Source organism: Phoenix dactylifera, unplaced genomic scaffold (assembly GCF_009389715.1).
Source record: "Phoenix dactylifera cultivar Barhee BC4 unplaced genomic scaffold, palm_55x_up_171113_PBpolish2nd_filt_p 000046F, whole genome shotgun sequence".
Lineage (NCBI taxonomy): Eukaryota > Viridiplantae > Streptophyta > Magnoliopsida > Arecales > Arecaceae > Phoenix > Phoenix dactylifera.
The window spans coordinates 2047759-2075249 of record NW_024067669.1 but is presented as its reverse complement, the minus strand read 5'-3'; the positions used below and the strand labels follow the sequence as shown (position 1 = coordinate 2075249).

The 27491-nt window shown below is 40.4% G+C and overlaps 4 protein-coding genes across 7 annotated transcripts; 3 read left to right on the top strand and 1 right to left on the bottom strand.

Annotated features, from left to right (window-relative positions):
• The first annotated feature begins 2079 nt into the window (after positions 1 to 2079).
• On the top strand, positions 2080 to 4982 carry LOC103711927 (protein Iojap, chloroplastic). Of its 2 annotated transcripts, XM_026806690.2 has the most exons (6): positions 2080 to 2333; positions 2552 to 2681; positions 3619 to 3757; positions 3955 to 4043; positions 4442 to 4611; positions 4713 to 4982. In XM_026806690.2, the coding sequence occupies exons 1-5, from the start codon at positions 2151 to 2153 to the stop codon at positions 4561 to 4563; spliced, it is 663 nt and encodes a 220-aa protein (XP_026662491.1). In that variant the 5' UTR covers positions 2080 to 2150; the 3' UTR covers positions 4564 to 4611; positions 4713 to 4982. The 2 variants fall into 2 exon arrangements, with proteins under 2 accessions (XP_026662491.1, XP_008796472.1); XM_008798250.3 differs by having other exon boundaries at positions 4442 to 4982.
• Positions 4983 to 5747: 765 nt separating this feature from the next.
• Positions 5748 to 10245, top strand: LOC120103721 (amino acid transporter ANT1-like). The gene is made up of 3 exons (XM_039116027.1): positions 5748 to 6879; positions 7016 to 7672; positions 9199 to 10245. Exons 1-3 carry the CDS (start codon positions 6649 to 6651, stop codon positions 9607 to 9609), a joined length of 1299 nt encoding a protein of 432 aa, XP_038971955.1. The 5' UTR covers positions 5748 to 6648; the 3' UTR covers positions 9610 to 10245.
• Positions 10246 to 10334: 89 nt separating this feature from the next.
• Positions 10335 to 16034, bottom strand: LOC120104608 (amino acid transporter ANT1-like). 3 transcript variants are annotated; one of them, XM_039116024.1, is made up of 3 exons: positions 15680 to 16034; positions 12862 to 13527; positions 10335 to 11095 (listed from the first exon to the last, which is right to left on the bottom strand). In XM_039116024.1, the coding sequence occupies exons 1-3, from the start codon at positions 15947 to 15949 to the stop codon at positions 10691 to 10693; spliced, it is 1341 nt and encodes a 446-aa protein (XP_038971952.1). In that variant the 5' UTR covers positions 15950 to 16034; the 3' UTR covers positions 10335 to 10690. The 3 variants fall into 3 exon arrangements, with proteins under 3 accessions (XP_038971952.1, XP_038971953.1, XP_038971954.1); XM_039116025.1 differs by having other exon boundaries at positions 15694 to 16001; XM_039116026.1 differs by lacking the exon at positions 15680 to 16034 and adding an exon at positions 14430 to 15385.
• A 3793-nt stretch (positions 16035 to 19827) lies between these two features.
• On the top strand, positions 19828 to 21169 carry LOC120104607 (probable calcium-binding protein CML31). The gene has a single exon (XM_039116022.1). The coding sequence runs from the start codon at positions 20403 to 20405 to the stop codon at positions 20985 to 20987; it is 585 nt and encodes a 194-aa protein (XP_038971950.1). The 5' UTR covers positions 19828 to 20402; the 3' UTR covers positions 20988 to 21169.
• Positions 21170 to 27491: the final 6322 nt, after the last annotated feature.

Sequence of the window (27491 nt, the reverse complement as noted above, 5' to 3'; positions counted from 1 at the left end):
GGATGACTGTAATGGCCATCGACACGTAAAAGATTTTCCTTTGCATGTATCTTGATAAAACCTTCCAAATTTTGTATCATGCATACCTTTATAGAGAAACAAATCATCAGGAGATGTGCATATGCTAAAAGTATCTTCATCCAAAAAAAGACCTTATGTGCAGTCTGACAATGTATTTTTTTTTAAAAAAAATTGCAAGCTGACATGCAACTTAGTGCATGAGATGGAGCGTTGATATTTGAGATTAGATATGATCAATTTTTTTGTATCCTTATGTCGTTGATATGTGAGAAGCAATTAGAAAACTAACTCTTTAGGTTTGTTTTCATCTAATATTGCAATATACTTCGCAGAAGGGTCAAGAAACAGCAGATGCTATCAATTACAACTCTTATCTAGTCTGATATCCTGACTCTGATTTTAAATAATTATGAAATGGCAATCCAGAAGCAAGATGATACCTTCATCAGCCATGTAGTCTGGTAATCTTCTCACTTCTGCATATATCCTTCATTTCAGGGTGCTGCGGGTCTGCAACAACAAAAGCATGAACTCTTCTCACCGATTCCACATTGATAAGCATATTTACCATCTTATTACTGTACTAGTCCAACTATGATTAATATTTCCTTGATACATTTTCCTTTCTAGCCACATTGTTAGGCTATATATTGATGTACATATTGCTGTAACAATGAATACAAGATACTGAGATTATCTCTCTTGCTCATTTTTACTCACATCATCCCATCTGCCCCAGCCAGCATCTATGTTTGACAGCAAAGTGTAAGCAGAAGAATCCTGCGAGCCCAATTCCGTCAATCTCTCTCCAGCATATGCTCTTATATCACAACATTGTGGTAGCCTGTCAATGGGTACTGATTCTATGGAGTCTTTGGCTTCCTTTAACATGCTGACTTGGCTAAGGTTATCAACCATGCAAGCATAGCGTTCAACCCTTGTTGCTGATCCAAAAGGATTTTGTGCATCTATGTGAAGTAAACCCATCCTCTGTCATCTTGGCCTACGTGGCTACAAGCACAGAAGCAGTGATGAATGCAAGGTTTGGTACCCTCCAGCTTCATCTCCTAAAAAGAAAAAAAAGGTGTAGAGCTTCATTTCCATGTCCATTTTGTGAAAATCCTGGTATAGTTGAATTCCATGCGATGACATCCCTTTTCGGCATTCGTTCAAACACACGGTTGCATTCTTCCAGATTCCCACACTTTGTGTTCATAGTAGATATTATGCTCCGAAAAGCAGTTTTTGCATATTTGGTTGGCTATGGAAAAGTGAAAATTGTGTAAAATATCCATCTAAAAACTTAAGAGCACTTTTGAAAAAAAAATTTCTCCAATTCCAGCATATGGTAATTGGACTTTCCATCTTTTTCTTTCGAAAACTCCAACCAAATGTAAGGTATTTCTCCATTTTTTTCATTGGCTATTGTTCCTCTTTCCTCTTTTCTTGCCGTACGAAACGAATCCTAATTCCCTTACATTTGCTTTCCTTGCTCCAAGGCAGCGAGATTCGAGCATGCCTTAAGGATGCTAGCCATGAGTGATATCAGCTTCCAACCATCGAAGTCCATGGAGCGATACCAGCCTCATGCAGCTGAACAAATCCTTTTCTCGCATCGACCGCTTTAAATGAAGTCAGGAAGACTCAAAGCACCAAAAATGCCGGTGAAATCAAACTCGTTGCTGCATTCACTCTTCCCTTCGGCATCAACTCGAACAGCTCAAAAGCGTCGGATCCCCTTTTCTCGACAGCATACCCCGAAACCATGCCGCCCAGAAAACCGAGTTTCTTTCCCGCATCCCATCAAACACCATCCGAGCATCGGGAGAAGTCCGACTTTGCGGTACATGTTAGGCGGCGAGCTCCCCGTAAAAAACCATCACTGCAATCCGCCGTCCTGACTGCGACAACTGGTGGGACCTGTCTAAATTGGACGGTCCGTGATTTAACGGGAGAACAATAGATGGAAACTTGACTCGAGGCTTAGCGGTTCTTATTCCATGGTTCATTATCCCCGGCTCGGGTTAAATACCCCGAACCATCCGGAGATATTTATTTTTCTGGGACTTTATCCCGTCTTCTTTCTTTCTACCTCTCCCCCATTCCTCCCCTCCGCTCGCTGCTCTAATATGCGGGCGTTAGCAACGGCGGCGGCAATTCCTTCTTGCGTCCAATTCCATGACTATTCCCAGGAGCCAGTCCACGGTCTCGGTTTGAGGAGGAGGAGGAGGTGTTATCCCTGCGCTCGCGTGCCCTCGAGCAGCCGTACTACTCGGTTTCAGGTCTTTCTTAGCCAGAGACCGCCGGACCATGTGCGTCGCACCTCTCTCCATTACTTGCTCTCTCATTTTCTACTCCCTTTCTCCCTTAAATTTCTTATTCCCCTTGCTTTCTCCTCTGAATAAATCTCGACTCGCTTAACATCTCTTCCTCTTTTGTTAGCTAATTTGACTTTATCTCCTCAGTTCAAAGATCGGCTATTAGAAGATATCAGTTGCTATAATACTTGCAACGGTTAAATGTGTTGCAGAATGTCAGGGGACGAGACACGGATGAGATGTTCGACGATTTGTTAAAGAAGTATGGCAAGGTGGTGTATGGAAGTGGTGATCGGCAGCCCCCCAGTGCAGAGTCTGATGATGATGCCGTGAGCTTATCCTGTATGCTCATTTCGTTCCCTGACTTATAAACTTACCTTCTTCGAAATCAATGCAAACAGTAGAATTTATATGCAATGTCGGAAAAAAATGGAAGCTTAATTTCTGGTATGATTGGCAAAAGCGTCTTAGAAAATGGTTAGGTTGGAGATATCAACCATTTGATGGGATCTCTGTGCTAGAGAGAGGAACACTGGAAATCATTTGGGCTCCCTGGCCTTGCATGGCCGAGTAACCCCCCTTATTCCTCTCCTTCTTCCATCTCTTTCTCTTCTCCTCGCTCCTTCCTCTTATACTCTTCAAGGCTGGCAGAGCCCTTTGGTATTGTTACTAGGGCGAGCTGCCCACTGTTGGGAGCCCGAAAACGGAGTTGCGGAGGAGGTGAAGGAATAAATGGCCAGTCCGATGGGGCTCAGTGAGCCTGCGGAGTTTGGTCGGAGGTAGAGGATTTGGCAAGCGTAGGTGGTAGATGGCTGCAATGGCGCAGTTCTTTGGCTGCTCTCTCCCCATTGAGAATGTGAAGCTATGTTTGGTGTACCATCTTGACATTAATGGCGGGGTGTGGCTGTTGGCCTACTAGTTCTGCACCGTGGGGATCAGTGTGTCGTCTGGGATGCATGACCAGCTATCCTGGTTTCATGTTTGTATAGGTTCTCTTCTTTGGGTTTGTCGCATCTCTTGTGTATGTGTTCTACTATGGCCTATGGGTGATTGGACGTTGCATGGACCTGCATGGGGCTCTGCCTCACATCCTCTTCTACTTCTCATCACTTTAATGTAAACTACTTTGTAAAAAAATAGATTGCTTGTTCTTTTCAGTATGCTCATGGACAACAGCAATTTTGCCTTTCGAAGAATATTATGATAGCTATTAATTTGTTTTTTCTAAAACAAACTCAACTGTATTATGTCATGAGATGCAAGTTGCTCTTTTTTGCAGTTGCTGTTACATTAGCTAAAGTTGCTGATGAGGTAAAGGCTGCTGATATCCGTGTTCTCTTCGTGAAGCCTCTGGTTTATTGGACCCGGTTTTTTATCATTGTCACAGCCTTCTCCCGCCCTCAAATTGATGCTATTGGGTATTTTACCTTACTATCTATGCATCTACTTGTTCGAGTTAAATTCTCATAAGATAAAATTACCATTAAAAAGATGGCTGCAGAACATTCAAATCAAATCAAACCAACAAGTTGATTGCTTAATTATAATGTTCCATCAGTAAACTTTATGCATGGAGCATGATCAGTCTAAACCTTCTTTGCAAATTAAATTGTAGGTCAAGAATAAGAGACATAGCTGAGAAGCAGTTTAACAAAGTTGCATCTGGAGATACCAAGCCCAACTCATGGACCTTACTGGACTTTGGTTAGTCTTCCATTAGCCGATCTCTTCAATTGGCATTATATTATATTTATTTTATTTAGTCACAAGTAATATACCATTAAGATATTGATAAATTTGTATTCAGTTGATGACCTTGATCCTAATTATGCTTTGATAGTACTTACTGCTGAAGCAACCTGAGTTAAATTGGCAGTTTCTATGAATTTCTATTTCTTAGTTCAAGATCCCTCTTTCTGAAATAAAAGAAGCAGTAGATCTGTTTCGCCCAAAATGGGAATGGGCTGGATTGAACAAAAACCATTTCTTTTGGATTGTCTGTGTTCAGTTATTTAATATTTACCACTTGGTTTGAAGACCTATTTTCTTTTCATATGTATTTGGTTTTAAGTGTCAATTTACTTATCAAGCTTCCCCTGCAGGTGATGTAGTTGTTCATATATTTCTTCCACAGCAACGAGCCTTCTACAACTTGGAAGAGTTTTATGGCAATGCCACACCCATTGAACTACCTTTTGATAATCAATCCCAATTTCGTAGCTGAGACAATTTGAATCGCTTCCAAAGGCATGAAGCCTCTGAGCAAAAGCAGGTTATCCTTGTGCTGAACAAGTCCTTTCTTTTGTTAGCCACTTGGGCACCTTCTAAATCATCTTAAGGCTGTGGTAGCCTCCTAATGCTTGAAGTTCCCAGGAAAACAAGGCTTGCTTCTGCTGCTATTATCTGTCAAGAGTGGTTTTTTTTAAGAACAACTTATGTTAAATTTGAAGAGACAAAGCAGGATAGTGCTTTTGATTGCCCAAATTGATGAAGGAACACCTCTGATTACGCAGCCATTGTACCTGCATCAGATGCTTTCAGTGAAAGGAAGGAAACATAATTGTATTTTAATTATTTAGCTTATTATTGTCTCATCCGTGCCTTAGATTGTATTCATATTACTCTGTGATGCTTTTTATCCAATCGGAGAGAAAAGAAATTCATTGAAGTTGCTCAACTTGAATCTTTTAAAAGCATAAGAAAAAAATTAAGAGATTTCTTATTAATTAAAATATGAAAATAAAAAAGAAAATAAAAAAGAAAGAACTTACTTCAAGTTGCTCAACTCGAAAGTGGGGTTCCGCATCCCTTTTTTCATCAATTCAATAACAGAATTGATCGTGATGCTTTTATTTGTACAGGTCTCAGCTATAATATTTAAGTTGAATTCTATTTCTAGTTGAAAGAAATTATTGCTTTTGCGAGAATGGCCATAATTAATGAAGATAATATAAAAATAAAAAAATCTTTCTATAGCTAAATCTTGATTTTTTACATTTATGTTGTTTTTATTTGTACCGTGCAACTTTTTGTGGATTTAGGGTTATACTCGGTCAAATTTTTTTCTGAAAAGAAATTTTTATTTTACTAGCTTTTTTATGGTCTAAACATTGTTATATGCTCTTGATCAGTGCGCGTGTCAAACATCATAGAGCATGATATATCATTGTAGATCTCGAAAATAAGCTAATTTGTGAACAAAAGTTTTGATGTATAATTCATTTTTTGATATGATAGATTTTACTTCTAGATTTTATCCTGATCTATCCAAAATCGAAGTGGTCATAGACGGTTCCGGTGATCCTCATGAATTAGGATTCTCTCTATTTGAAGAATTTAGCTTCTACTAAATTAAGATTAGAGAAAGAAAAATATTTGATTCCCTCTTTTACAATCGAACCACTTGGTCTTGTTAGAAAATTGATTTTTCTAGTGAATCCAAAAAATATCGTTATTCTCGCACTTGGTTTCTACAACATCTCTCATGATTTTGATGTATTTATTGAAACTTGGAAGTTGATAATCATTTGAGCTCAAGCCAATTTTTTATTTAGGGTGACATTGAGTTTCCATGACGGAATATGATGGTCTCTCATTCTTCAACAAAAATCTTGCTTTTGTTACCTTACCACCTTTCCATGGCTAAAATAACAGAAATTATGCTTCTAGTCCAATTCTATTTTCTTGAGCCCTAACTTTTTTATCTTATTGTGTATAACCTTTAAATGTTCATTGTCGTAGGGCATCATAGAACAATATGATCTCTTGCTTTAAATTCTATTAATTAACTTAATTTTGCATGTAAATGATGCTCACCAGGATTAAGAATTTTACTTTGCGCTTCATGTTGGACTGTCCAAAATCTTAGGATCAATTTGTTTGGCAAAGTTTGGACGTCGAAATTTATTCACAGTATTCATCATGCCAGGTATCTGGCCAGCCAAAAGCAAGCTTATCCATTGATTTGATGTCATTTGAACACCAGAGCTTTTTTTTGTGCAATCTATATTTTAGATATGGGCATGGCGGTGGTCAAACCCTATCCAAAACTGATCCGCTGACTCCGTACAAGTTCCAATCATCTCCAAATCCGCGGCCGCCGTAGTGAAAAGAAGAAACAGGAATGTTGGATATCCCCAGCCGTTGATTGCATCAACACCGCTCTCTCTCTCTCTCTCTCTCTCTCTCTCTCTATTCTCTCTCGTTTGTCGCTCGTCTCTTTAAAATCTCCTCGTCCCCGTACTCGAACGAAGGCCAAAACAAAATCCTCGGGCAATCTCCCTTCTTACCCTCCCCTTGTTTTCTTTTGATGGAGACGACCGAAGCGCCGCTTCCACTCCTCGACGCGAACCAAAGAAGCAAAAGCGGCGGCGGCGGCGGTGGGGCCACCTCCGCCCAGACCCTCGGCAACATCGTGGTCTCCCTCCTGGGCACCGGCGCCCTCGGCCTCCCCTACGCCTTCCGCGTCTCCGGCTGGCTCTCCGGTTCCCTCGGCCTCGCCGCCGCTGCTGCTGTCGTTTATTACTGCATGCTCCTTCTCGTCGGTGCTTCTATGCTTCTCCTCTCGCCGCTCTCTCTTTCTCTCTGTGTCACCATACATATAACATCTTCTTCTCAACCGTAACCCTTACATTTCTTGTTTTTTTGGTTTTTTTTTTTGTTATGACGTCGATCAGATAAGATGCAGAAATAAATTGGAAGAAGGACGAGATAAAGATGGGGCGGCGGTCCAGATCCAAACCTATGGAGATTTGGGCGCGGAGGCATTCGGAGTCCCCGGCCGCTGCCTGACCGAAGTACTTGTCGTCATCTCCTATGCCGGCACCACCGTCTCCTATCTCTTCTTCATGGGTGAAAACCTCTCCTCCGTCTTCTCCTCTTACGGCATCTCGCCCTCAGCATTCGTCTTTGCGCTCCTCCTCCCCCTCGAGGCTGCTCTTTCCTTCATCCGCTCCTTCTCCGTGCTCGCCCCCTTCAGCATCTTGGCCGACGCATGCAATGTCCTCGCGATGGCCATTGTCCTTGCGGTGGACGTTCAGCAGCTTAGAAAGCCTTCGAGGAAGGCCAAAAGGAGCGCTTTTAATGGTGCTTGGAGCTTGCCGTTCGCCGGAGGTGTGGCCGTGTTTTGCTTCGAGGCATTTGGGTTGACGCTGTCGCTGGAGGCATCGATGGCGGAGAGGAGAAAGTTCCCTTGGGTGCTGCTTCAGGCGTTTCTTGGGACTGCAGCGGCTTATATATGTTTTGGAGTTTTTGGCTATCTGGCTTATGGCGAAGACACAAACGATATCATAACGCTGAATCTTCCAAGCAACTGGCTTGCTTGCATTGTTAAGGCGAGTAACTTAACTTGCTCTTTGTCTACCGCTAGTACTCATCATTCCTACTATCTTACTACTTCTATTGCATTCTGAATTAAGTGTGTGTTCTAGGTTTGAAGCACACTCTAGCTAGGGCCCTTAAAAGGCTTATATTGGTCCGATCCTTGCACTTGTTTCTTCTTTTGTTTGATAGAAAAGAAATTTGCCTTCTCTTAATGAGTATTCTTCTGAGCTTTAAGTTAGTTTCCTATGTGCTTCCCACCACAGATTTATCAAGTACCTTAAGTTGTTATTTGAGAAGCTGAACTTGGTATTGTAGTTTCAAATCGGGTAAAATATTGTAGTGTACTTTGTTATTGAGAAGCTGAAAGATTCTTAAGTTGTTATTCAGAATCAGGTCTTTTATTTGTTATAATTTCAAAAACAAGCACAAGAAATGTTGTAGTGTACTATAGTATTTTAGTTTTAAACCAAGCTACACCAATAACCGGGAGAATTCAAGAAAAGCAAAATCTACATACAAACCCCAGCGAGGCTTACAAAGAGCAGCAAACTCTATGAAAAGTATCCTTGACATCGGCTTTACTAGATGAAGATTACTACTTGCTGTTGTGACTGAGAGATGCATCATTTTTGGGGGATAGGATGTGTTAGGGTGTCTTTTGTTTGTTGTACTGCTAGAAAAGATATCATTTTGTTTGTATTATTTTGTCAAGCAACAAAAGGATTTCTTATACGATGCCAAACATATTCAGACTCTTAACCCTTATAGTTTTGAATCTGTACTTGGAATTACTAACCCGTAATTTTAGTATTCAAGATGATAAGTCTTGCTACCATAAGAAGCATATGCAGTATGGTTTAAACCATGACACACAAAGAATCACTGAAACTATTTAGCTAGCATGCAACATATTTCTTAGATTCCAGGAAAATCTTCATATTCAACCTACATTTCATGTTAATATGCTGGGCTGCCAATATGGATATCCTATAATTTTTGTATTAACTAGTAACATTTTGTGTGCGTGTGAATATCAAAAATATTAATATGAAACAATTTGAAATGCTGCAAGTAGTGATAGTGTTCAAGGAGCTGCAAAAATTGTTGATTCTAGGGTGTATCCGAGTCCAAAACCAAGAGATAAACTTTAAGCCTGCACCACTTTTATCTGTTACAGTATAAATCGACATCTTGCTGCTCAAGAACCTCGAGACTAATTAGAGATATTTCATTCCCAGAAAGATTTATTTAACAAATCGAACTAATCTTTTCTAGTTTTTTTTTTTCTGTTTGGAGACCATCTTTCCTTTGAGTGTCCTTGTAAGATAGTAGGCACTAGGGAGAGGGAGGATTTAGGAATTCTCTTTATAGCCTTCTTTGTGCCATGCTGAATTTTGATGCATCTGTTTACATAAAAAACTGAGCAATCTAATCAACGATGGATGAGTTAGGAGGAAAAACATCTGCTATTTTTTTTTTCTTTCTTGCACTCGAATTCATTCATTCTGCTAAACATGCGTGCCGGATGCTCGAACAGGTTGGACTTTGCATTGCTTTAGCATTTACCTTTCCGATGATTATTCATCCAGTCAATGAGATCATAGAGAACAAGCTGGACTCGAGCGAATGGTTTCAGAAGCTCTGCCAGAATTTACCAGGTAGGAATTGGTTAGGACTGCAAGCTGTCCGCTTGCTGATTGTGGTGGCTGTGGCCTTTTTAGCTACTTCAGTTCCAGGCTTCGCAATACTCATATCATTTACAGGGAGCACGGTCTGCGCGCTGCTCGCTTTTGTCTTGCCTGCCACATTTCACCTCAAGCTCTTGGGGTCTTCCTCGACTCCATTGCAGAGAGTGTTGGATTACAGTATACTTGCCACTGGCCTGGTATTTGCAGGGTACAGCATTTACAGTGCCGTGTCAGGTCACTCTATGGGGTTCATGACTTGATTTCGTTTACAGGCCTGTGTATCTTTTTCCTTTTTCTCTTGATTCATTCTTCTGTTTTTGTGACAAGAATGAGGAAATTACGTCAACTGGTTTCAATGAGAACATCACATTATGGGATTTGGTTTTGCGAAGGGCAAACTGAAGAAATTTTTTTCCCTTTGCTTGCAGCTCAGCTCGATGGACATGTTTGCATCGCTGTTCGCATCATGCTAGTGTATAACTTCCATTTCCAGAGCTATCAAGGTGTGGTAGTAGTTCATTATATGCGATTGCATGAAGCACAAGATTGAAAGGAGAGCAGGAATACGGGGAGCTCGACCATTTACATAAGTTCCTAAGGCCACCATGTCGCAAATCTTGCATATTATCATGCAGTGATCCCACTGGAGAAAGCAGGAGATACGACAAGTGGGAGCCTGACACTGTGATTGGATGTCGGCAGCAATTGTTCTTGTTTCACCCATCGCAAAGGCTTTTGAGGAAATGAATTGGGGCTCACAAGTATCTATTCACAAAATAAGCAACAGAGAGCCCAAGCAAACCATCCCAAGCCCCTTAACATTCAGAACTCCTAGAACTGGCCCAAAGGGGGATGACGTCTCATACTTGGAGGCTGAACGAATTTATATGGCCCAACTGTAATCATCCTTCCTGTAAAAGTTCTTTATAACAGGTCAAAAAAACCAACACCTTTCAGACAATTACAAAAAGTTAATGCTCACAGATAAAAACAAAGTATATCATGTCCGTTTTATTGACTCTGCAACTTGTGAGGGACCCCAGCGTACAATGTTAATTAAAAATTGTGCGGTGTGACGATTGATTCAAGAGATCTTCTCCTGGGAAATGCTGCAAACTGGACGCTAGTTATATGCTTCTCCAAAAAGATTACACAAGCGTCATGCAGCCGTCCCGCTAAGCTATAATGACTGCATAGGCTTACATTACCAAGGACATGAAGGCTAATCCCTCAGCAACCAGCTAAGAGCTGTTTATCCTGCCACCTGTGACTTCATCCTATGGAATCAAGCCAAGAGCGCATAAACTGAGGCTGAGATCTCCTCTGACCAACAAAGTCATATCAAGAACTGATGGAATGGCCCGAGATGGCGTCATATGTTCCATATAAAGCAAACACCAGACCAACAAGAAGTATACAGTAATCCAACATTCTCTGCCATAATGCCATTGATGAACCCAGGAAGGTGAGATGAAATGAGGCTGGCAAGACAAAAGAGAGCAGGGCACACAGAGTGCTTCCAACGAAAGAGATGAATGCCCCAAAGCCCGGGATAAATGAAGCCAACACAGCCAGCGCCACCAAGGCAAGTATGCGGATCCCATGCAAGCCTATCCACTCAGCAGCTTGGACTCTGTTGCATGCCTTGTGAAACCATCTGCTTGACTTCAGCTTTGCCTCGAGAATCTCTTGAATTGGGTGCATCATGATCGGAAATGTGAATGCTAGAGCAATGCAGAGCCCAACCTGTTGAATATTAGTAACCACATTTTAGAAAAAAGCATCATTAAGGCTATAAACTCAAGATGTACAATGTAAAATGCAAGCACCATGTAGCAAATGATGTGGTGCACTTTGCATACATAAACTAATATAATGCAAGAGAAGTCAAATATTCTGACTTTCCAATCAATATAGCATGTGCTATCAAACTGTCAAATAATCACTAATTAATTATACAGATTAGTGAAATCACTTTCAGAGGAGAGATTCCAATTAATCATTTAAAAGAGAAAAAAGTACAAGTTTTAGCTCTAGAAGAATGGTTTGCAATTTCAACTGATGTCAACAAGAATTTGCCACTGTCTGTGACCGCATAGTGTAATTGGAACCAAGTGATGCAGGTGATATATTCATTTCACGTAGTGAACAGTCATCTGTTAGTAATTTCACGGATAATTTGTAACTTGTTTGCTATTTTACTGCAGAAAATTTAGAAAACCAAGATATTCAGAATGGAGTGGGCAATCAATCTGAATGAATAAAGAAAAGCTAAGCTCTAGTCCACTTCAATCTTCAATAAAAAGAAATCTGAAATTGTCAAACATACTAAAACAGCACCAAAAGCTTGTATCAGCCGCTTTTATCTATTTTCTTCTTTTAATGGATTGTATTTGAAATTTGAATATTTTTGTACTCTCATAATGCAAGTTCAACACTGGATCATAGTCTAGAAGGTTGCTCCTTGGCTGCATGAGCTGAAGTTGCAACTTATAAGGTAGATCTCCTTACCTGCTAACCAGCCATATAGGTTTCATGGCATGGCCTCTTCTGCCTATACCTGCCTTGATCAGGAACTATGCATCATTTTTTAGAGGATTCTGGCAGACAGCTGGTTGCAAAATCTACTCAGTCCTAATGGAGCTATCTTAGCCAATTAAACATTTTATGGAAGAAGGTTTTGAGGATAATGACAACAACGAAACAATGGGAAATCAAGGGTCAGGCCTGTAATAGCAGTTGTATTATGAGAAAAAATATTACGAGGACTGTTCATTTACCCAGAGTACACGCACCGGAACTTAGAGCCAGGTAGGGTTATGATTCTTGTGTATAGGTCCTCAAGAAAAGTTTTTTTAAAGATCAGAATGATTTGATGCCTAGGCATGGGTCTGTAACGCATAACCTTTTACCTAAGTTCATGTAACACAGATGGTAAGTAGACCGGTCAGTTTGAAGACATTGGCTTATTGGAATCCTTACCATACCAAGCACAGACACTTTGATCTCTCTCTTTCATCCCTATGGTGCAGCAATCTAAAAATGCAGCGTATATGTTCCTAAAGAATAACTTCACATGGCCTCCAAAGCCAAACAACAGTCTAATTTATCCCCCAGTTAAATCATTTGCCATCACAGTTATTTGGGATCAACATACCATGTCAAACATGCACAGACACTAGCTTTGGGAATGAAAACCTCATTACTTGCATACCTTAGCAGCTAGAATCCTCCAGCTAAGCTGTTAACCTGTTGTAAATGGTCCAAAATCTTGTGCACTACCTTATACTTACACCACTGTCTTTGAATATCTTTTGTTGTGATTGGATTTTATTTATGCACCTCTTGAACACAAAACCATCAAACTCATGGTTCTTTATTGCTATATTTAGATACTTTTTCCTTTTCTTTTTGATGTGCATTCGCACTATAACATCCAATTCAAAATATTTTTTAATACACATGCAAAGCAAAACATTAAGGGAGAGAAGAGGCAGAAATTTTGCACTAACCTTCACTGCAATAGCAGACCAGTTGTTGGGAAGATTGAGCGTTATGATATCTTTAGTCTCATCACCATAGGCGAAGTAGCCAAATATCCCAAAACAAATATAAGCAAGAGAAATCCCAAGAAATGCCTGACAGAGCACCCAGTGAAACTTCTTTCTTTCAGTCATCGTTCTCTCCAAGGCCAGAGTCATGCTGAAGCCCTCAAAACAGAAGACAGCCACCCCAGCTGCGAATGGTAAACCCAAAGCCCCGTTAAAAGCATTCCTTGTCTTAAGGGGCCTATTGAATAGTTGGAAATCCTCCTTCATGACTATAGCCATGGAAAGAACATTGCAGGCATCAGCAAAGGCACTGAAGGGGGCAAGCGAGGCAAGAGATCGGATGAATGAAAGGACAATTTCAACTGGAAGGAGGACAAGAAAAATAAAAACAGAAGGTGAGATTGGTTGGTCTTTGGTTTTAGTCGAAGAGAAGACAGAGGAGAGGTTCTGTCCAATGAAGACAAGGTAAGCTACAGAACCTCCAGTTTGGGCAACTAAGATAAGAAGTTCAGTTAGATAGCGGCCTACCGACCCAAAGGCCTTTTCACCCAAATCTCCATAAGTTTGGATTTGATTTGGCTTATCTATTTCTTCTTCTTCTTCTTCTAACTTATGTCTGCACTGGACCTGTGAAAAGTAGAAAAGTTGAAGCATCATGATTAAAAAAAACTAATGGGAGATATCCAAAAGTAAACTTCTATTCTTATAAATATTTAGGCTTTGAGTCTTTTAAGTGAACATACTGTAGCGTATACTGTAGACATTTTTTTGTCTATCCCAAGAGATATTATTGATGAACCTACTGCTTAAAATAACCACCTTGACACTAAAATTTGAATTTGCAAGCACTTTCTTTTCTATTATAACTCTGCACCGACAAAAGATGAAGTGATAAACAATTGCTTCTTTCAGGGAGAAATATTTCATGGTATGGTGGATGTCGTTTTGTTGCTGGTAAACTAAGCTGCAAAGTTGCAAAGTTCAGAGAAGCAACATTTTAATGGAAATATTACAAATTTTTATAGTGATAGAACATTAATTTAAAGTCAAATGTTCCTTTGATGGTTGAATGTTTACAGGGGAACAACTTCAAAAAGAAAGTGTAGCCATCCAAGTATTACCAAATCTCAGATGAAGATGTTTGTTTGCTTCCTTACTACATTTTATAAGCCTATTTGGTCACATCATTGGACTCATCAATGGGCCAATGAACCAGAGATGCACATTGAAAATGCTGTATAGTGATTCAATAAAAGATACTATGAATTTTTTTTATTTAATAATAGGGCAGTGAAAAAGCATACTTCAGTAATGAAAGAAAAGCAACCTAAATGAAACTAAGCTGCCCACTAAGATGTTGACACAGAAAAAAAAATGGTGGATTGTAATGCTGCTGCATGCGGTTATTTTGGTGCGAAGTTACTAAGAACCGAAACACATTTCTAACTATGAAAACTCATATGCAATCAAATCCGCATACAGGAAACCAAAGAAGCAGATTTATTATCAAAGAAGGATTAGAAATAAACCTTACAAACCAAGCTTTTGGATATTGTTCTTAGGACTTCCATCTGCCCTTTTCCAGGTCTCACCTTCTTACTCCCTAAGCATCATAGAGAGTCAAGCATCCCCTTCACCTATGCCTCTCCAATCTTTGTTCTACATGCCTTTACCATCTCAAAACATTTTCCCATCAATTTATCTTTTAATAGTGGAACTAATATGGCTCTTTAGTTTGCTAGCAACCCATGACCATTTTAGCTTCTACATACATTTCAGCATTCTTATATCCGGAGACTCATCATTTTCGCTTATGCTATATATATATCATCTAAAAGAACAGATTGTACAATACAACTGAAACACACTTATGAGAATAATGTGGATCGGTGCCAGCTTGATGTCAAACGAATTCAGTTTTGATGCTTCAGAAGATAATGGAAAAAAGTATGTACCTGAAGTTTTGTTCACCTTGGGTTTTACGATTACAATTATAAAGGGAGAGCCAAACTGAACAACCATGGAGGTTTAAAACGGACCAACTGTTAAAAATGTGCATGCTTTATCAACATATCTCGTCCCAATCATATAATATGAATTCAGTACTACAAAAATGATTCCAATTTAATCTAAAAAATTGTGGCCATCAGTAAGTTGATTGGAGATGGCCAATCATTACAATATTTAAGTTTGTTGCACCCACGGAAAGGATCCCTTCTCCAGTAGCCTATTACATTAGAGAAGAAAAGGTAGGCAGTTCTCAGAGTTCTGCTACACTGTTCTAGTTAGTTCTAAGAAAAGGATGTTAACAAGAATTTAATATTTCAACCACATTTTTTCCTTCTAATTTCCAAGTAACTTGGTGGGATACAAACTATCAATCATTCTATATAAAATAACTAATTGACCTATCTATTGAAGATAGATTTCGTGAAATAAATCTGGCAGCAACGTAATTCCCCAAGTTTGCTTTAAAACCTTTGCAAGAGTTAGATGGTATTATTATTTCAATTTAGGAAGAGACCCTCTTCCACATTTCTACATTATAAAACTATCATCAAAATAATGCCTGATTATTTTTGTGCAAACGCTTCTCGCTCCAATTCTGAAGCCCATGATTCCTCCCACAAATATAATGCTTCTCGAAACGAAACAGTAGCAAAAACAAGATCAGGATAAATTATTCCAAAAATGAAAAAAGAAAAAACAGATCAAGATAAATACCTAGTACTAAAGAAACAGATTGCTCAAGAAGGAGAGGAGGAGGAGAGATACTGACGAGGAGAAGCATACAATAGTAGTTGCCCAGTCCGGCGGCAGCGACGCCGAGGGAGCCGGCGAGCCAGCCGGCGACGCGGAAGGCGAAGGGGAGGCCGAGCACTCCGGTGCCGACGATGGAGACCACGATGTTCCCCAGGGTCTGGGCCCACGTGGCCCCTCCACCGCTCGTCGCCTGTCCATCCGGCCCCCGCCATCGCCCCGGCGATCCCGCCGGCGAAGAGGGCCCCAGCAGCGGGACCGCCACCGCCTCTTCCGCCTTCTCTCCCATTCTCCGGAACAACGTCTCGTCGTCTACTTCCGCTGCTTTAGCTTTCCGTTCTTCCTCTCTCCCCCCTTTTCGCTACGACCTAGAGGTTGCAATCGGATCGGGCCCCACGAGACCACCAGATAGTTATTACAAGCAAAACGAAAACGGTGTATAAGTAATGGCAATGGATAGACCACCTGCAAAATTTACCATATCCATTTCAGAATCTATTTAAAATTTTGCTATCCGAATCTATCCGAAATTTGATTAAAAATTAGTACACAAATCCTAAATGCATTCCATAAAAAATCATTAATTTCGTTGGATATCCGAAGCCGCTCAATTAATCTTTATTCAGATCAGATTGAATCGGGTACCGGATAAATATGAGAAGAAACAAAATTAAAAAAGAGGGAAAAAAATAAAAAGATGAACGAGCCCAAATAACCTAAAAGCCCAAGCTGCCTCATGAAGGTCAGGCCCAACCTAAGGTAGCCTAGGTTGTTAAACCTACGCCACGATGCCAAGCAACCCAGCTCCTTGGCTACACCACTGGCCCACTCAATCACAGGGGATATGCGGCTCGGGTTGGGTCGGGCTAGATACGGGCTTGGTCGGATGTAAGATCAGTCAAAAAAAAATTTTCAACCCGAATCCAATCTATTTATTAAACAAGTAAACTTACCTGATCTAAAATAGGTTGAAACACTACGGTCAGTTCAATAATAGACTAGTTTAAGCTTCTCTAATAACACGAGGGGAGCTAAAAAATTACCAGAGGTTGAATTTGAGCATCTTGGGCTTGCAGCAATGTATGAGCTTGGTTGGGCTTGACAAGAAGCCTGGTTGAGCTCAAATAAAATGGCAAGCCAACCAAGCTCAAACACAGCACATCAGCTTAACCACTCCTTTCTATTAAAAGCTGCGCTTGAGTAATCTACTGTTTCAGCTTGGCTCAGGGCATTTATTTGCATATGATGCTCTCCATCCAACCTAATCCCATCTCTATGTGATACACATGGCGGATGATGATGAACTAGGACTAATTTATCTAGTTAAAGCACAGACCTGAGAGGATCCGAACCTTCTATATGCTAGTCTTAGTAGCCAAGTCAAGTCATCTATACTTAAAAAAAAGAGTCTCCTTTAATTTTCCCTAGTCCAAGAGCGATGTTAGAAAATACAGGAGAATAGCTCAAGAGGTGCAGTTCATCAGAGATTGCAGCGTGTAGAAGCTACCTAGAAGTATATCCTGTCAGGCGTTAGCATATCCTCAGCTCCTGATATCACCCTCCTCTCCACACGGATTTTACTCGTTTTGACTAGAGAAAGTCGAAGTCACAAGTCAAGAAAAAGAAAAAAAAAAGACTCTGTAAAGTCGAAGTCTAAGGTCAATCACGAAATTGCTGCGAAGTTCACACCTTCTCTATGTCCGTTTGCCTCCGTATTCTCAGCTTTCTTTCTCTCCATTCATATGGGCACCAAAAAGACGCTGGCCCGGCCAACCATAAGGTAAAGGAAAACCAGACGTTAAACTGGGGATGTGGCTTTCCAAGTTCCATTGCTGGCTTCTCGAACGCTTTCCGAGAGTAGGAATCATCGGTAACAAGGCCAGATTGATGGGAATCGGGTTGGGGGAAGAGTTTTAGTGAGATTCTCACGGGAGGAAGACCAACAGTAATCTTCCTGCTGTTTGGTAGTAACTCAAAATAGTCTATTATCTGCATTCCGTGCATGGACTGTTAATATTCCTCTTCTCCTTGATAATTAAACTGGGTTAGGAATTCCTAACTCTTTTCTGAATAAAAAAAAAAGATAGAAGAAACTTAAACACACCTACTTCTATGCGTATACGAAACGCAAAGTTGATTATTATTTATTGGTTTACTTAATCAAACCCAACTCGCACTGAAAAATTTGATTGTTAGGATCACTCATTAATCCTCGAGTCTTTCTTATTAATTGGTCAACAAATTTTGGTTGGGCGTGTGGTTGCCATAAGTCCGGGACAATGCTTCTTTGGGGTTCAGGTTGTATGTTTTTTTCATGCGAAAGAATGATTGTTCTTCTTTCATGATGTCAATCATTGGATCACATCCAACACAGATCTCAAAATACTCCAAATTTCTTCATTCATTCATCTAAGCAACCATTGCATGATTCCATAATAGATTCGTGCCTGCAAAGGAAGGAAAACCCCTCTTTCATATGAAAAATACACCCCCCTGTCCAATTCTCAATTTGAGTTGGGCTCCATATGACATTGAAGTGGCAATTTTTTTTTTTCTTTTCTTTATTGACCACGTAAATTGGTGGTCCTTATTGGCAGCAATCTGTATGCGGGAGAGAACAATAACTTTCTTTGATGACTAAGTCAAATTTTATTGGCAATAAAACTTGGCTCTGGATCCCCCATGTTGGGGGTTGAATTGGAGAAGATCAGTCCTATAATCATCAGTCTCCATGAATCGTGTGATCATCTGCGATTGCACTGATACATCCTACTTGCGGGGCATTCTCCATGTGCAGCCAAAGGCCCATGCAATCATGGGCGATTGCATGATTTACATATGGCTAACACAATTAATTTCGAGCCCAAATTAGAGATGAATCTAACCATGTGTACGATAGACTCACGAAGTTGATAACTAGATTTTCTACAATAGCAGTTTGTTTTGTTTGAGGCATCGATAACGATTAATTAAATCAATTATCATATTCTAATCTATCCTTTTTTAAGATTGCATCTATATATCTGCACTCTCTCTTGGCGTAGCCAAAAACGAGTAGACCAAGGCTAATGCTCATAGCATCGAGATTCTAAAAAATAAGAGCTCCAAAGAGATGATCGACGTTCTTTGCTTAAGAGACAAGGGATGATACCATCCGAACTACTATTTGGTGGTTACCTAATTTTTATATTTAATATCATCATGGAAATGGGTTGATTTGATTTTTTTAATGATTTGGTCAAAGGAAATATAACAGCCATCCACTTGATTCTTGGTTCCTTTCGAACCAGCCAAAATGAGAGGATATTTCCTTACCATTTGGCCTACTTTGTTGTATTTTTATTCGATTCTTATCTCCTTTGGAACCAACCGAACATGAGTTACGGGGCATTTTTCTACCCTTTGGCCCACTTTGTTGACGTTTGTGGTTGTAGTCGTGCACGCTAGATGACCGATGACCTGAGAAAAATGCTGCTGCTAAAAATATGAAGCTTACTAGCTCATTCATATAAGATGGTGTTATTAGACAATTTGCGAGAGATTAAACTATTTTTTAGATGAGTCATATCTACCGCGAGGCCAATAAAATAGTGAATTGGATTGCAATATTCTTTATTGCATGAAACTAGGTCTTTCTTTATGCTCGGTATACTTATATTTGATTTGTGTGATTTGTTAATTCCTTCCCTTGAAGAAAAAATTATAACTTAGTGCATGTTTTGCTGCAAAATAGATATTAAACAGTCCTAATCTAATTATGATGCGGACCGTGGGTGAGAAGAGGCTGCACCCTGTCGTGTTTCATGCATAGGATTGCGGAGCCAACTAATGGGTTGGGTCCAGTGTTACAACTTAGATCTCATTTTGGATGCAAACTATGCTGTCTCGAATAAGCTAAGACTCTATAAGCAACTTGCCGTGCAGGCTATCACAAATGTTTTCTCGTGTCTAATTTTCTTTCTTATTACAATAGAATGCCGCCGTCAATTCTTACGTCTACATCACAGGAACTTGCTCGGAACCTTCGCCTCCTTCAGGAAGGAGCTTTCCTGCTTGAATACGTCGACGGCAATGGCCGTTGAGTACGGTATAAGACATTAAAAGTCTTTTCAGCCACTCTATATATACTTAAGAAACCCCAGGCCAAGATTCCAAGCTCGCAAAAGCTTCCTCAGCTTCAATCCCTCTCTTCCTCCCTCCTCCTTGCAATAAGGGGATCCATATTGTAGTTGAGAAACCTTCTCTCTCACCCACTTTTTGACCCAAGTCTTCTCTCAGTTCTCACCATGTTGTACTCTCTAATATGCGGCCATGAAGCTCCATTCACAAAAGCAAACAATAGGTGTACTTCCCAACTCTCTCTTTTCTTTTGCTTTCTGTAACTTGCTACTTCTTGTTTTCCTCTATAATCCATTCTCTAGTTAAGCCCTGTCCTCCAGTCTTGTAGTCTATTGAACTCCCACCATTCCTCTGAATGGCAGGTGCACCCAATTACCCAGGTCATCCTAACCTTCCACCAAATTCCCTTGCTTCTCTCACTATGTCGCACTCCTTTGCCGATTTCATGAGATTTAATCACAATCCAATCTCAGAACAACGCCTCTCTTTAATCTCCATGGAACAACAGTCTCTCTATAGATTCACCAGCTCCATAGCTTCTGCCCACTTCTTGTGTTTATGAGCTTGTAGCCATCCAAATTCTACCCGAAGGAAACATTGGCTGCCAATTTCTGCGTTCAAACATGAAGTCAGAAGCGGGAGCCTCCACCAGCTCCACAGCACCTCAGAAGAAAGAGCGGTCCTTTCTCGGTTGGCTGAGCTGCATCCTGTGGCCACCAAAGAAGGAGCAGCCTGAAAAGGCCAAGCCCATTGGGCCCCCGAAGGCATCTCGCATGCTATTGGCTGGGCCGAGTACCCCGCCGTTGCAGCGGCTCTTCCGCTACTTCGACGGCAACGGCGACGGCAAGATCTCCCCGGCGGAGCTCCAGAGCTGCATGCGGACGATCGGCGAAGAGCTCTCGCCGGAGGACGCGGCAGCCCTGGTGGAGTCCACCGATTCTGATGGTGATGGGCTGTTGGCCTTTGATGAGTTCGTCGAGCTGGTGACCCCCGAGGGAGAGGAGGAGAAAGGGAGGAATTTGAGGGAGGCTTTCCGGGTCTACGAGATGGACGACCAGGAGTGCATCACACCCACCAGCCTCAAGAGGGCACTTGGCAACCTTGGAGTGTGCAAAACAATCGAGGACTGCACGATCATGATTCGTCAGTTTGATATCAACGGGGATGGTGTGATCAGCTTTGATGAGTTCAGAATCATGATGCTATGACTGCTAGGCCATAGTATGGGTGCATGTATGTCATGTGGTTTGTGGACCGGTGACATAGTGAATATCAGAATAATTATTTCAGACTCATTTGGTTTGTGAAAAAAATTTTAACTTGCTCAAATACTTTTTCTGAAAAAATTGATACTTGAATATATATAATACTTAAAAAAATAGTTTTTACATATTTGGTTGATCATAAAAAAATGATGTAGGGGCAACGTTTGAGCTCAGAGCAGAGGAGGTGTAGGTTTTGTGATCAGGAATAGGGCTGGCCCAATCCTTAGGCAACTGAGGAGGTCGCCTAAGGCTCCGATCTAAAGAAGGCCCATCGCAGGAAAGACCTCAGAGACAAAATGGAAAGGAAAAAGGCCCTCCTGTGAGTTTGCCTTAGGCCGACCCACTGCAAAGAAGGCCTCATAGACAAAATGGCTTTAGGCCTTTAAATACATTAGGTTGCTCTTGATCAGAAATCATGATTCCAGGTTGATTGCTGTTAGGGGACAACGCACCTTTGGATGCTAGCCACAGGGTTGGAGCTCAGGGTAGCACGGAAGGGTATCACTTATGTGAGATGGGTTTTGGGGGCTGAGAGTATCCTCCTTGAAGGGGACTCAATTACGGTGATTGAGTGGATACGACATAAGGGGCGGGAGGGAGATGGATATTCGTTGCTGTGCGACATTCGTTGGCTGGAGAGAGAGAGTGCAGCGCCTTTCAGGCTGTGCATATACCGAGAAGCGAACAGAGCTGTAGGCTGGGTCGCCTCTTTTACTGCTCAACACTCAGGAGAGGTTCTCTGGACATATCATGCAGTTGCTCCACCTCTATACTATCTTTTCTTTATTGACTCTCTTGGCTGTACTCACATTAGCTCTGTTTGAGCAGCTATTGTACCAAAAAAAATAATATAGAAAATATTTTTTAGAAATGACTTATGTTTGGCTGAGCATCAACTTTTTTAGAATAGTTGTATAAAATATATGTTATGCCTTTAATAAAGAGACTATAAGAAAAAAAATATCACATGCATAATTTTTAAAATCAAATATTTGGAACATCAAGGTCTAGAGGTTTTGATAGCTATTTTTACATATTTTTAATCATAAAAATATTTGTTCCTGCGGCTGCTCTATTTTTTCGTTTAATAGAATGAATTTTCTTAAAACATCAATTTATGTTTGGTTTAAAAGTAAGCTTTGGTTCAAGGATAAAATTGCTCCAACATGATCTAGAGATCATGAGTTCGAAATATGAAAATTGTCTTTCTACATACGAGGTAAGGCTACATATATATATATATATATATATCAACCATTTTTAGACCCTGCAATAACAGCAACCATGTGCACCAGCCACCTTTCATGAAAGTGAGGCTTGGCGCAATAGTAAAATTATTCCATTAAGTTCGAAATACAGAAATAGTCTTTCCATATACGAGGTAAAACTACATATATCTGAGTCTGATTCAATAATGGTGGAAGCCTCATGCACTGATCATCTATTTTGTTATCTAGTTATGTTTGTTTCAAGACCAATTAGCAATTATCTTAACATTTCAATAGGAAAAGAAGAAGCAAGCATTTAAAAAATGTCGGTCTGCCTACCTGCCAAGTCCCCATATTGAGCTGGCCACCGGTGATTGGAATCCTCGGCATATGTATGTATATATGTATGTATATGTATATATATGTATATATATTTTTATATACTGAAGTTTTAATACCATAAACATTCAGAGAGAGATGGCATTACCACCAAAAAAGGAAAAAAATACATACATCAGGGCACAACTAAACATCGATGATTTGATGTGTGCTAACATGTCATCAGCTAACTCTCTCCTTTGATCTGACACTAATCAAAGATGCTCAAAATCACTTTTTGGCAATATATACAATTAAGCTAAAAGGAACTAACTATAGCCTATAGGCAAAGTTATTGCTCAAAATGATAAGGAGAGACTTTTCCTATAATGTTATTAGACTGTAGAGGTGGCAATCTACAGGTCATGTCGGTTCATGTTTAGGTCAAGTTCAGATCATATGCAAAAGACCATAGAGCCTGACCAAACCCGATCGACGGCCAGCCTGCCGATCTGCAACCAACCCGACTAGCTTCACTTGGCCCAATTCTATCTAATTTTGGAGTTTACACCATGTGAGTACATTATTTTTACCATAATTTTCAAACTAAATCACATGACATAAAAGAACAGCATATATCACAAATCTCTAAACAAGTATTACATACCAATTCGAGTTTTAAAACAAGCTAACAAGATCATTGATCCAATGGCTGATATTCACTCCACAAAGCCATAAATATGAACCCGACCCGACCCGCTTGACAAGCGAACCCAAACAGGTGGGAATTGGGATAGGCAAGTGGGATCCAGTTCGGTCACGGGGCAAATGGGTTCAGTTCAAAAATTACCACCCCCAAAAATTAAGTTTATCTGATCCATATTTTCCTTTTGGTTTCTTGTTTTGGTCGGCATGTCCAAATGAAACTTTTTTGTCACCTCAGAAGGGTTAAACAAACAAACCCCCCTTCCCCAAGTAGAACTAAAAAGATCACATTCTTCCCAAGTGAAAAACACTGGAGGATTCGAAAGAAAGCACTCAAATTCACAGAGAAAAGGAGGAAAGTAGACAAAAAGAATTCGACATAAAATAGAAGCATAGAGTAAAGGAATTAGGAAAGGGAGGGATTAGAGGGGAAAGGCTCTAATTTTTACCTTGTAGGTGATGAGACGGCAGCCTCGCCTATGGGAAGGGATGACGAGGGCTTTTTTTCTTTTTTTTCTTTTTTTGTCAATACGGTATTTGAATTCATATAGTTCTAATGTGACTACAATATGCCAAATCAAGTAAAAGTAAATAGTAAAAAAAAAGTATGAAATACTAGCTAAGTTTGTCTACAGGACTTTTCTGGAATACTGAACGACATGAGAGGTGATTCAATCTGCTGCACTGTTCGTCTTTAGATATATATGAGCTATCTGAAAAGAGGTCAACTTCTTCGGAGCCCACTTGGCGGCCATGAATAGAGATAGGCATCGGGCCGGGCCGGGCCCGGAGCGCACTTGGCGGCCATGAATAGAGATAGGCATCGGGCCGTGCCGGGCCCAGGCCCACCGGGCCACAGACCAAACGGGCCGTGCCTGGCCTGGTCTATTACTAAACGGGCCGTGCCTGGCACGGCACGAGACGGCCCGTCAGTCCAAAAAAATAGCCATTATGGGCCACCCATAACGGCTATTTTTTGGCCCATAACGGCTATTTGTGGCTTTTTACCCATTTTGCCCCTCCCAACAACCATAAAACGGCTAATTTGATGGGTATTTTGGGGAAAAAATTGGAGTCCTATAAATATCCCTTTCCTCCCTTATTCTCACCACACCAAACCAACTCTTCTCTCCTTCTCTACTACTACTATTTCTCTTTTCTAGCAATATTTAGCAAGTGCTTTAGGCTTCTAGCAATTTAATTTTTAGTTTGCATTTAGCAAGTGTTCAAGTGCTACACAAGAGGAAGTTATGTCTGCCATTGCACGTGATATTTTAGCTGTGCCGATGTCCACAGTAGCATCGGAATCCGCTTTTAGTGCAGGTCGGCGTGTTCTTGACGAAAAGAGAAAAAGGATGACTGGCGAAACGGTTGAGATGCTTCTATGCTTCCAAGATTGGTTGGATGTTGAGGCGAGACTTCAAGATAAAGGTGGACATGATACAACATCCTCTGATGATGATGATACAAACACTACTGAATAGTGAATACTGATGATTAATAAAATTTTGATCATTTATTTTTATTTCTTAATTTTTTATAATTGTATATTTTTATTTTTTTAATTGTTAAAGTGAGTCATCTCTATTTTTTCTCCTTTCTTATTGTATTCTGGAGGTCAGAATAAACCTCCCTTCATGTACCATTTTGATTTAAATTAATAAACTGGTAGGGGTCTATGCCAAATCTCCCACCATTAAGGTGGCTTTATATTAATAAATCCTTAGTTCCCAACATTTATTAATTTATTAAAAAAAATTTATAAATAAAAAATTTTATTTCTATTTATTTTAAGGGGGACGAGCCGTGCCTGGCCCGGCCCAGGCCCTTGTGGGCCATGCTGGGCCCGGTTCAGGCCCTTATGGGCCGTTCCGGGCTGGCCCGCGGGCTGTGCCGTGCTTGGCCCACGAATCGTGCCAGTCCAAACCCTTATGGGCCGTGCCGGGCTCGGCCCGCGGGTCAGAAATCCTTAATCCAGCCCGGCCCCCTTTTATGAGCCGTGCCTAGCACGGCCCGTTACTGTAGCAAGCGGGCCGTGCCGGAGGCAGCCCGGCATGAGGTACGGCCCGGCGGGCAGCCCGCCGTCCGGCATGGCCCGGCCTGGTCCGGCCCAATACCTATCTCTAGCCATGAATTTGGAGGAAGGGGTGTTCGAAGTGACACAATAGTTTGTAAAAGAGCTCCATGCCTTTTTCTCATACACAGCTTCCTTCGGTAGGCTTTGAAGTGGCCAGTTTTTAACCCTCCAGTTTGGAGATGGGACTGGAGACTAACATCATTTTTTATTTATTATTTAGCGATTACGACAAGCGCTTGCAAGTTGCAACCTTGTCTCACGAGGACCTCCCAACAACCGATGAAAGCACCAAGGCGGAAGCATCTCGTCTCTTTTCATGGCCAGCTCACCCCACTAGGTGCTCTTGTTGGGAAACGTATCTAATTAAACCTCGCAGCGCCCCTCTAAACCCATAGTTGATAAGCCCATTACTCTTTTCCATGACAAGGCTGGATATTAAATTAATCTCCATACGACATTTATTGCCCTATTTTAACGCCTACCGTCCCTTCTTTCTCTTAATTATATATAATGATACTGCAAACTTTTTTTCTTTTCTCTTTGTTAATTAAATAATATAGTACTCACCAAGCAATAATAGTCCGTATAACCTAACTCAAATAATTAATAAATAAAATAATCAAACAATTATACATCATAATTTTTTTATATAAAAAATCTTTCTATATATGAAAAAAAACATCAGATCTAGTCCAGACAAAAAATTCTACTATTTAAAATAATAGAATTATAATAGATCCTCTCTAGTTCAACTAGAGGTTGTACAAACATCAACAAAATTTAATCTTGGCTTCCACAACAAAGATTTATCACTAATAAGACAGATTTCAGCAATAAACAATAAAATAGGGAATATATCTCACCAAATGTTGAGGCTTGAAATCATCAATGGAGAATGCTTTTCAAAGATCCAAACCGTTCAATCTGTAGTTCTCAATGCCGAAACAACATATTGAAATTTCAACCAAATTTACATACAATCAATTGTCCAATCATCTGACAAAGCAACACCTTTCTTTCTCTCCTTCTCTATTTTTTTTTATTCCGTTTCTGTAAAGTCCCCGACTCCACAGTCTCTATTTGCGATAACCTCACCCAGCCAGCTGTTTCTTTCTTATTTTTCATTTATTTAAATAATATGGGTCCCCCATGAGGAGGAACCACATCAACAAATCTTTCTCTTTCAACTCATCTGGGAGGTTCTACCAAGCCCACTTTCTTTCTAAAAGCAATAATTTTTTCATAAGCAAGATTTTAATGACCCATTATCATCGGTATGAATTTTTTCAAGGGACAATACCTTCATCTCCAAAGCATCCCGAATCCAATGATATCTCACATCAATATGTTTGGATCTCAAATAAAATGTTGGATTCTTTGAGAGATGGATGATACTTTGTCTGTCATAATAAAGTATATATTTCTCTTATTCTTGGCCCAACGCTTGTAAGAAATTTTTTATCCACAAAAGTTCATTACAAACTTATGTAATTGCAATATATTCGGCCTCCGTAGTGGACAAAGCAACACATTTCTGTAGCTTAGATTGCCATAACACTTCTCCCACTGGAAAAGTCATCAAGTACCATGATGTAGATTTTCTATAATCTATATCACCGACTATATCAGTATCTGTATATCCATCCAACATAGGTTTACCATTACCAAAACATAAATAGACTTTAGAAGTGCCTCTGAGATACCTGAGAATTCATTTGACAACTGCCTAATGTTCCTTACCAGGATTAGAAAGAAACCGACTTACAACACCAACTGCATGAGCAATATCCGGCTTTGTGCAAACCATGACGTACATCAAACTGCCAACTACGGATGCATAAAAAATCTTCTTCATTTCTTCTTTATCTTTCTGACTTGTAGGACACTGCTTGGAAAACTTTAAGTGACCTATAAGTGTTGAGCAAACTGGTTTGGACATGCTCATGTTGAACCTTTCTAATACTTTTTCGGTATATCTCTCTTGAGATAACTAAAGCTTTCTATTTTTCCTATCACAAGTAATTATTATGCCAAACATTTGTTTAGCTAGCCCCAAGTCCTTCATAGCTACCAATCATCAAGACAAGCGCATGGCGAATGGATCCCATAGGAACAAGACATGGAGATTGGTGTAGTGCA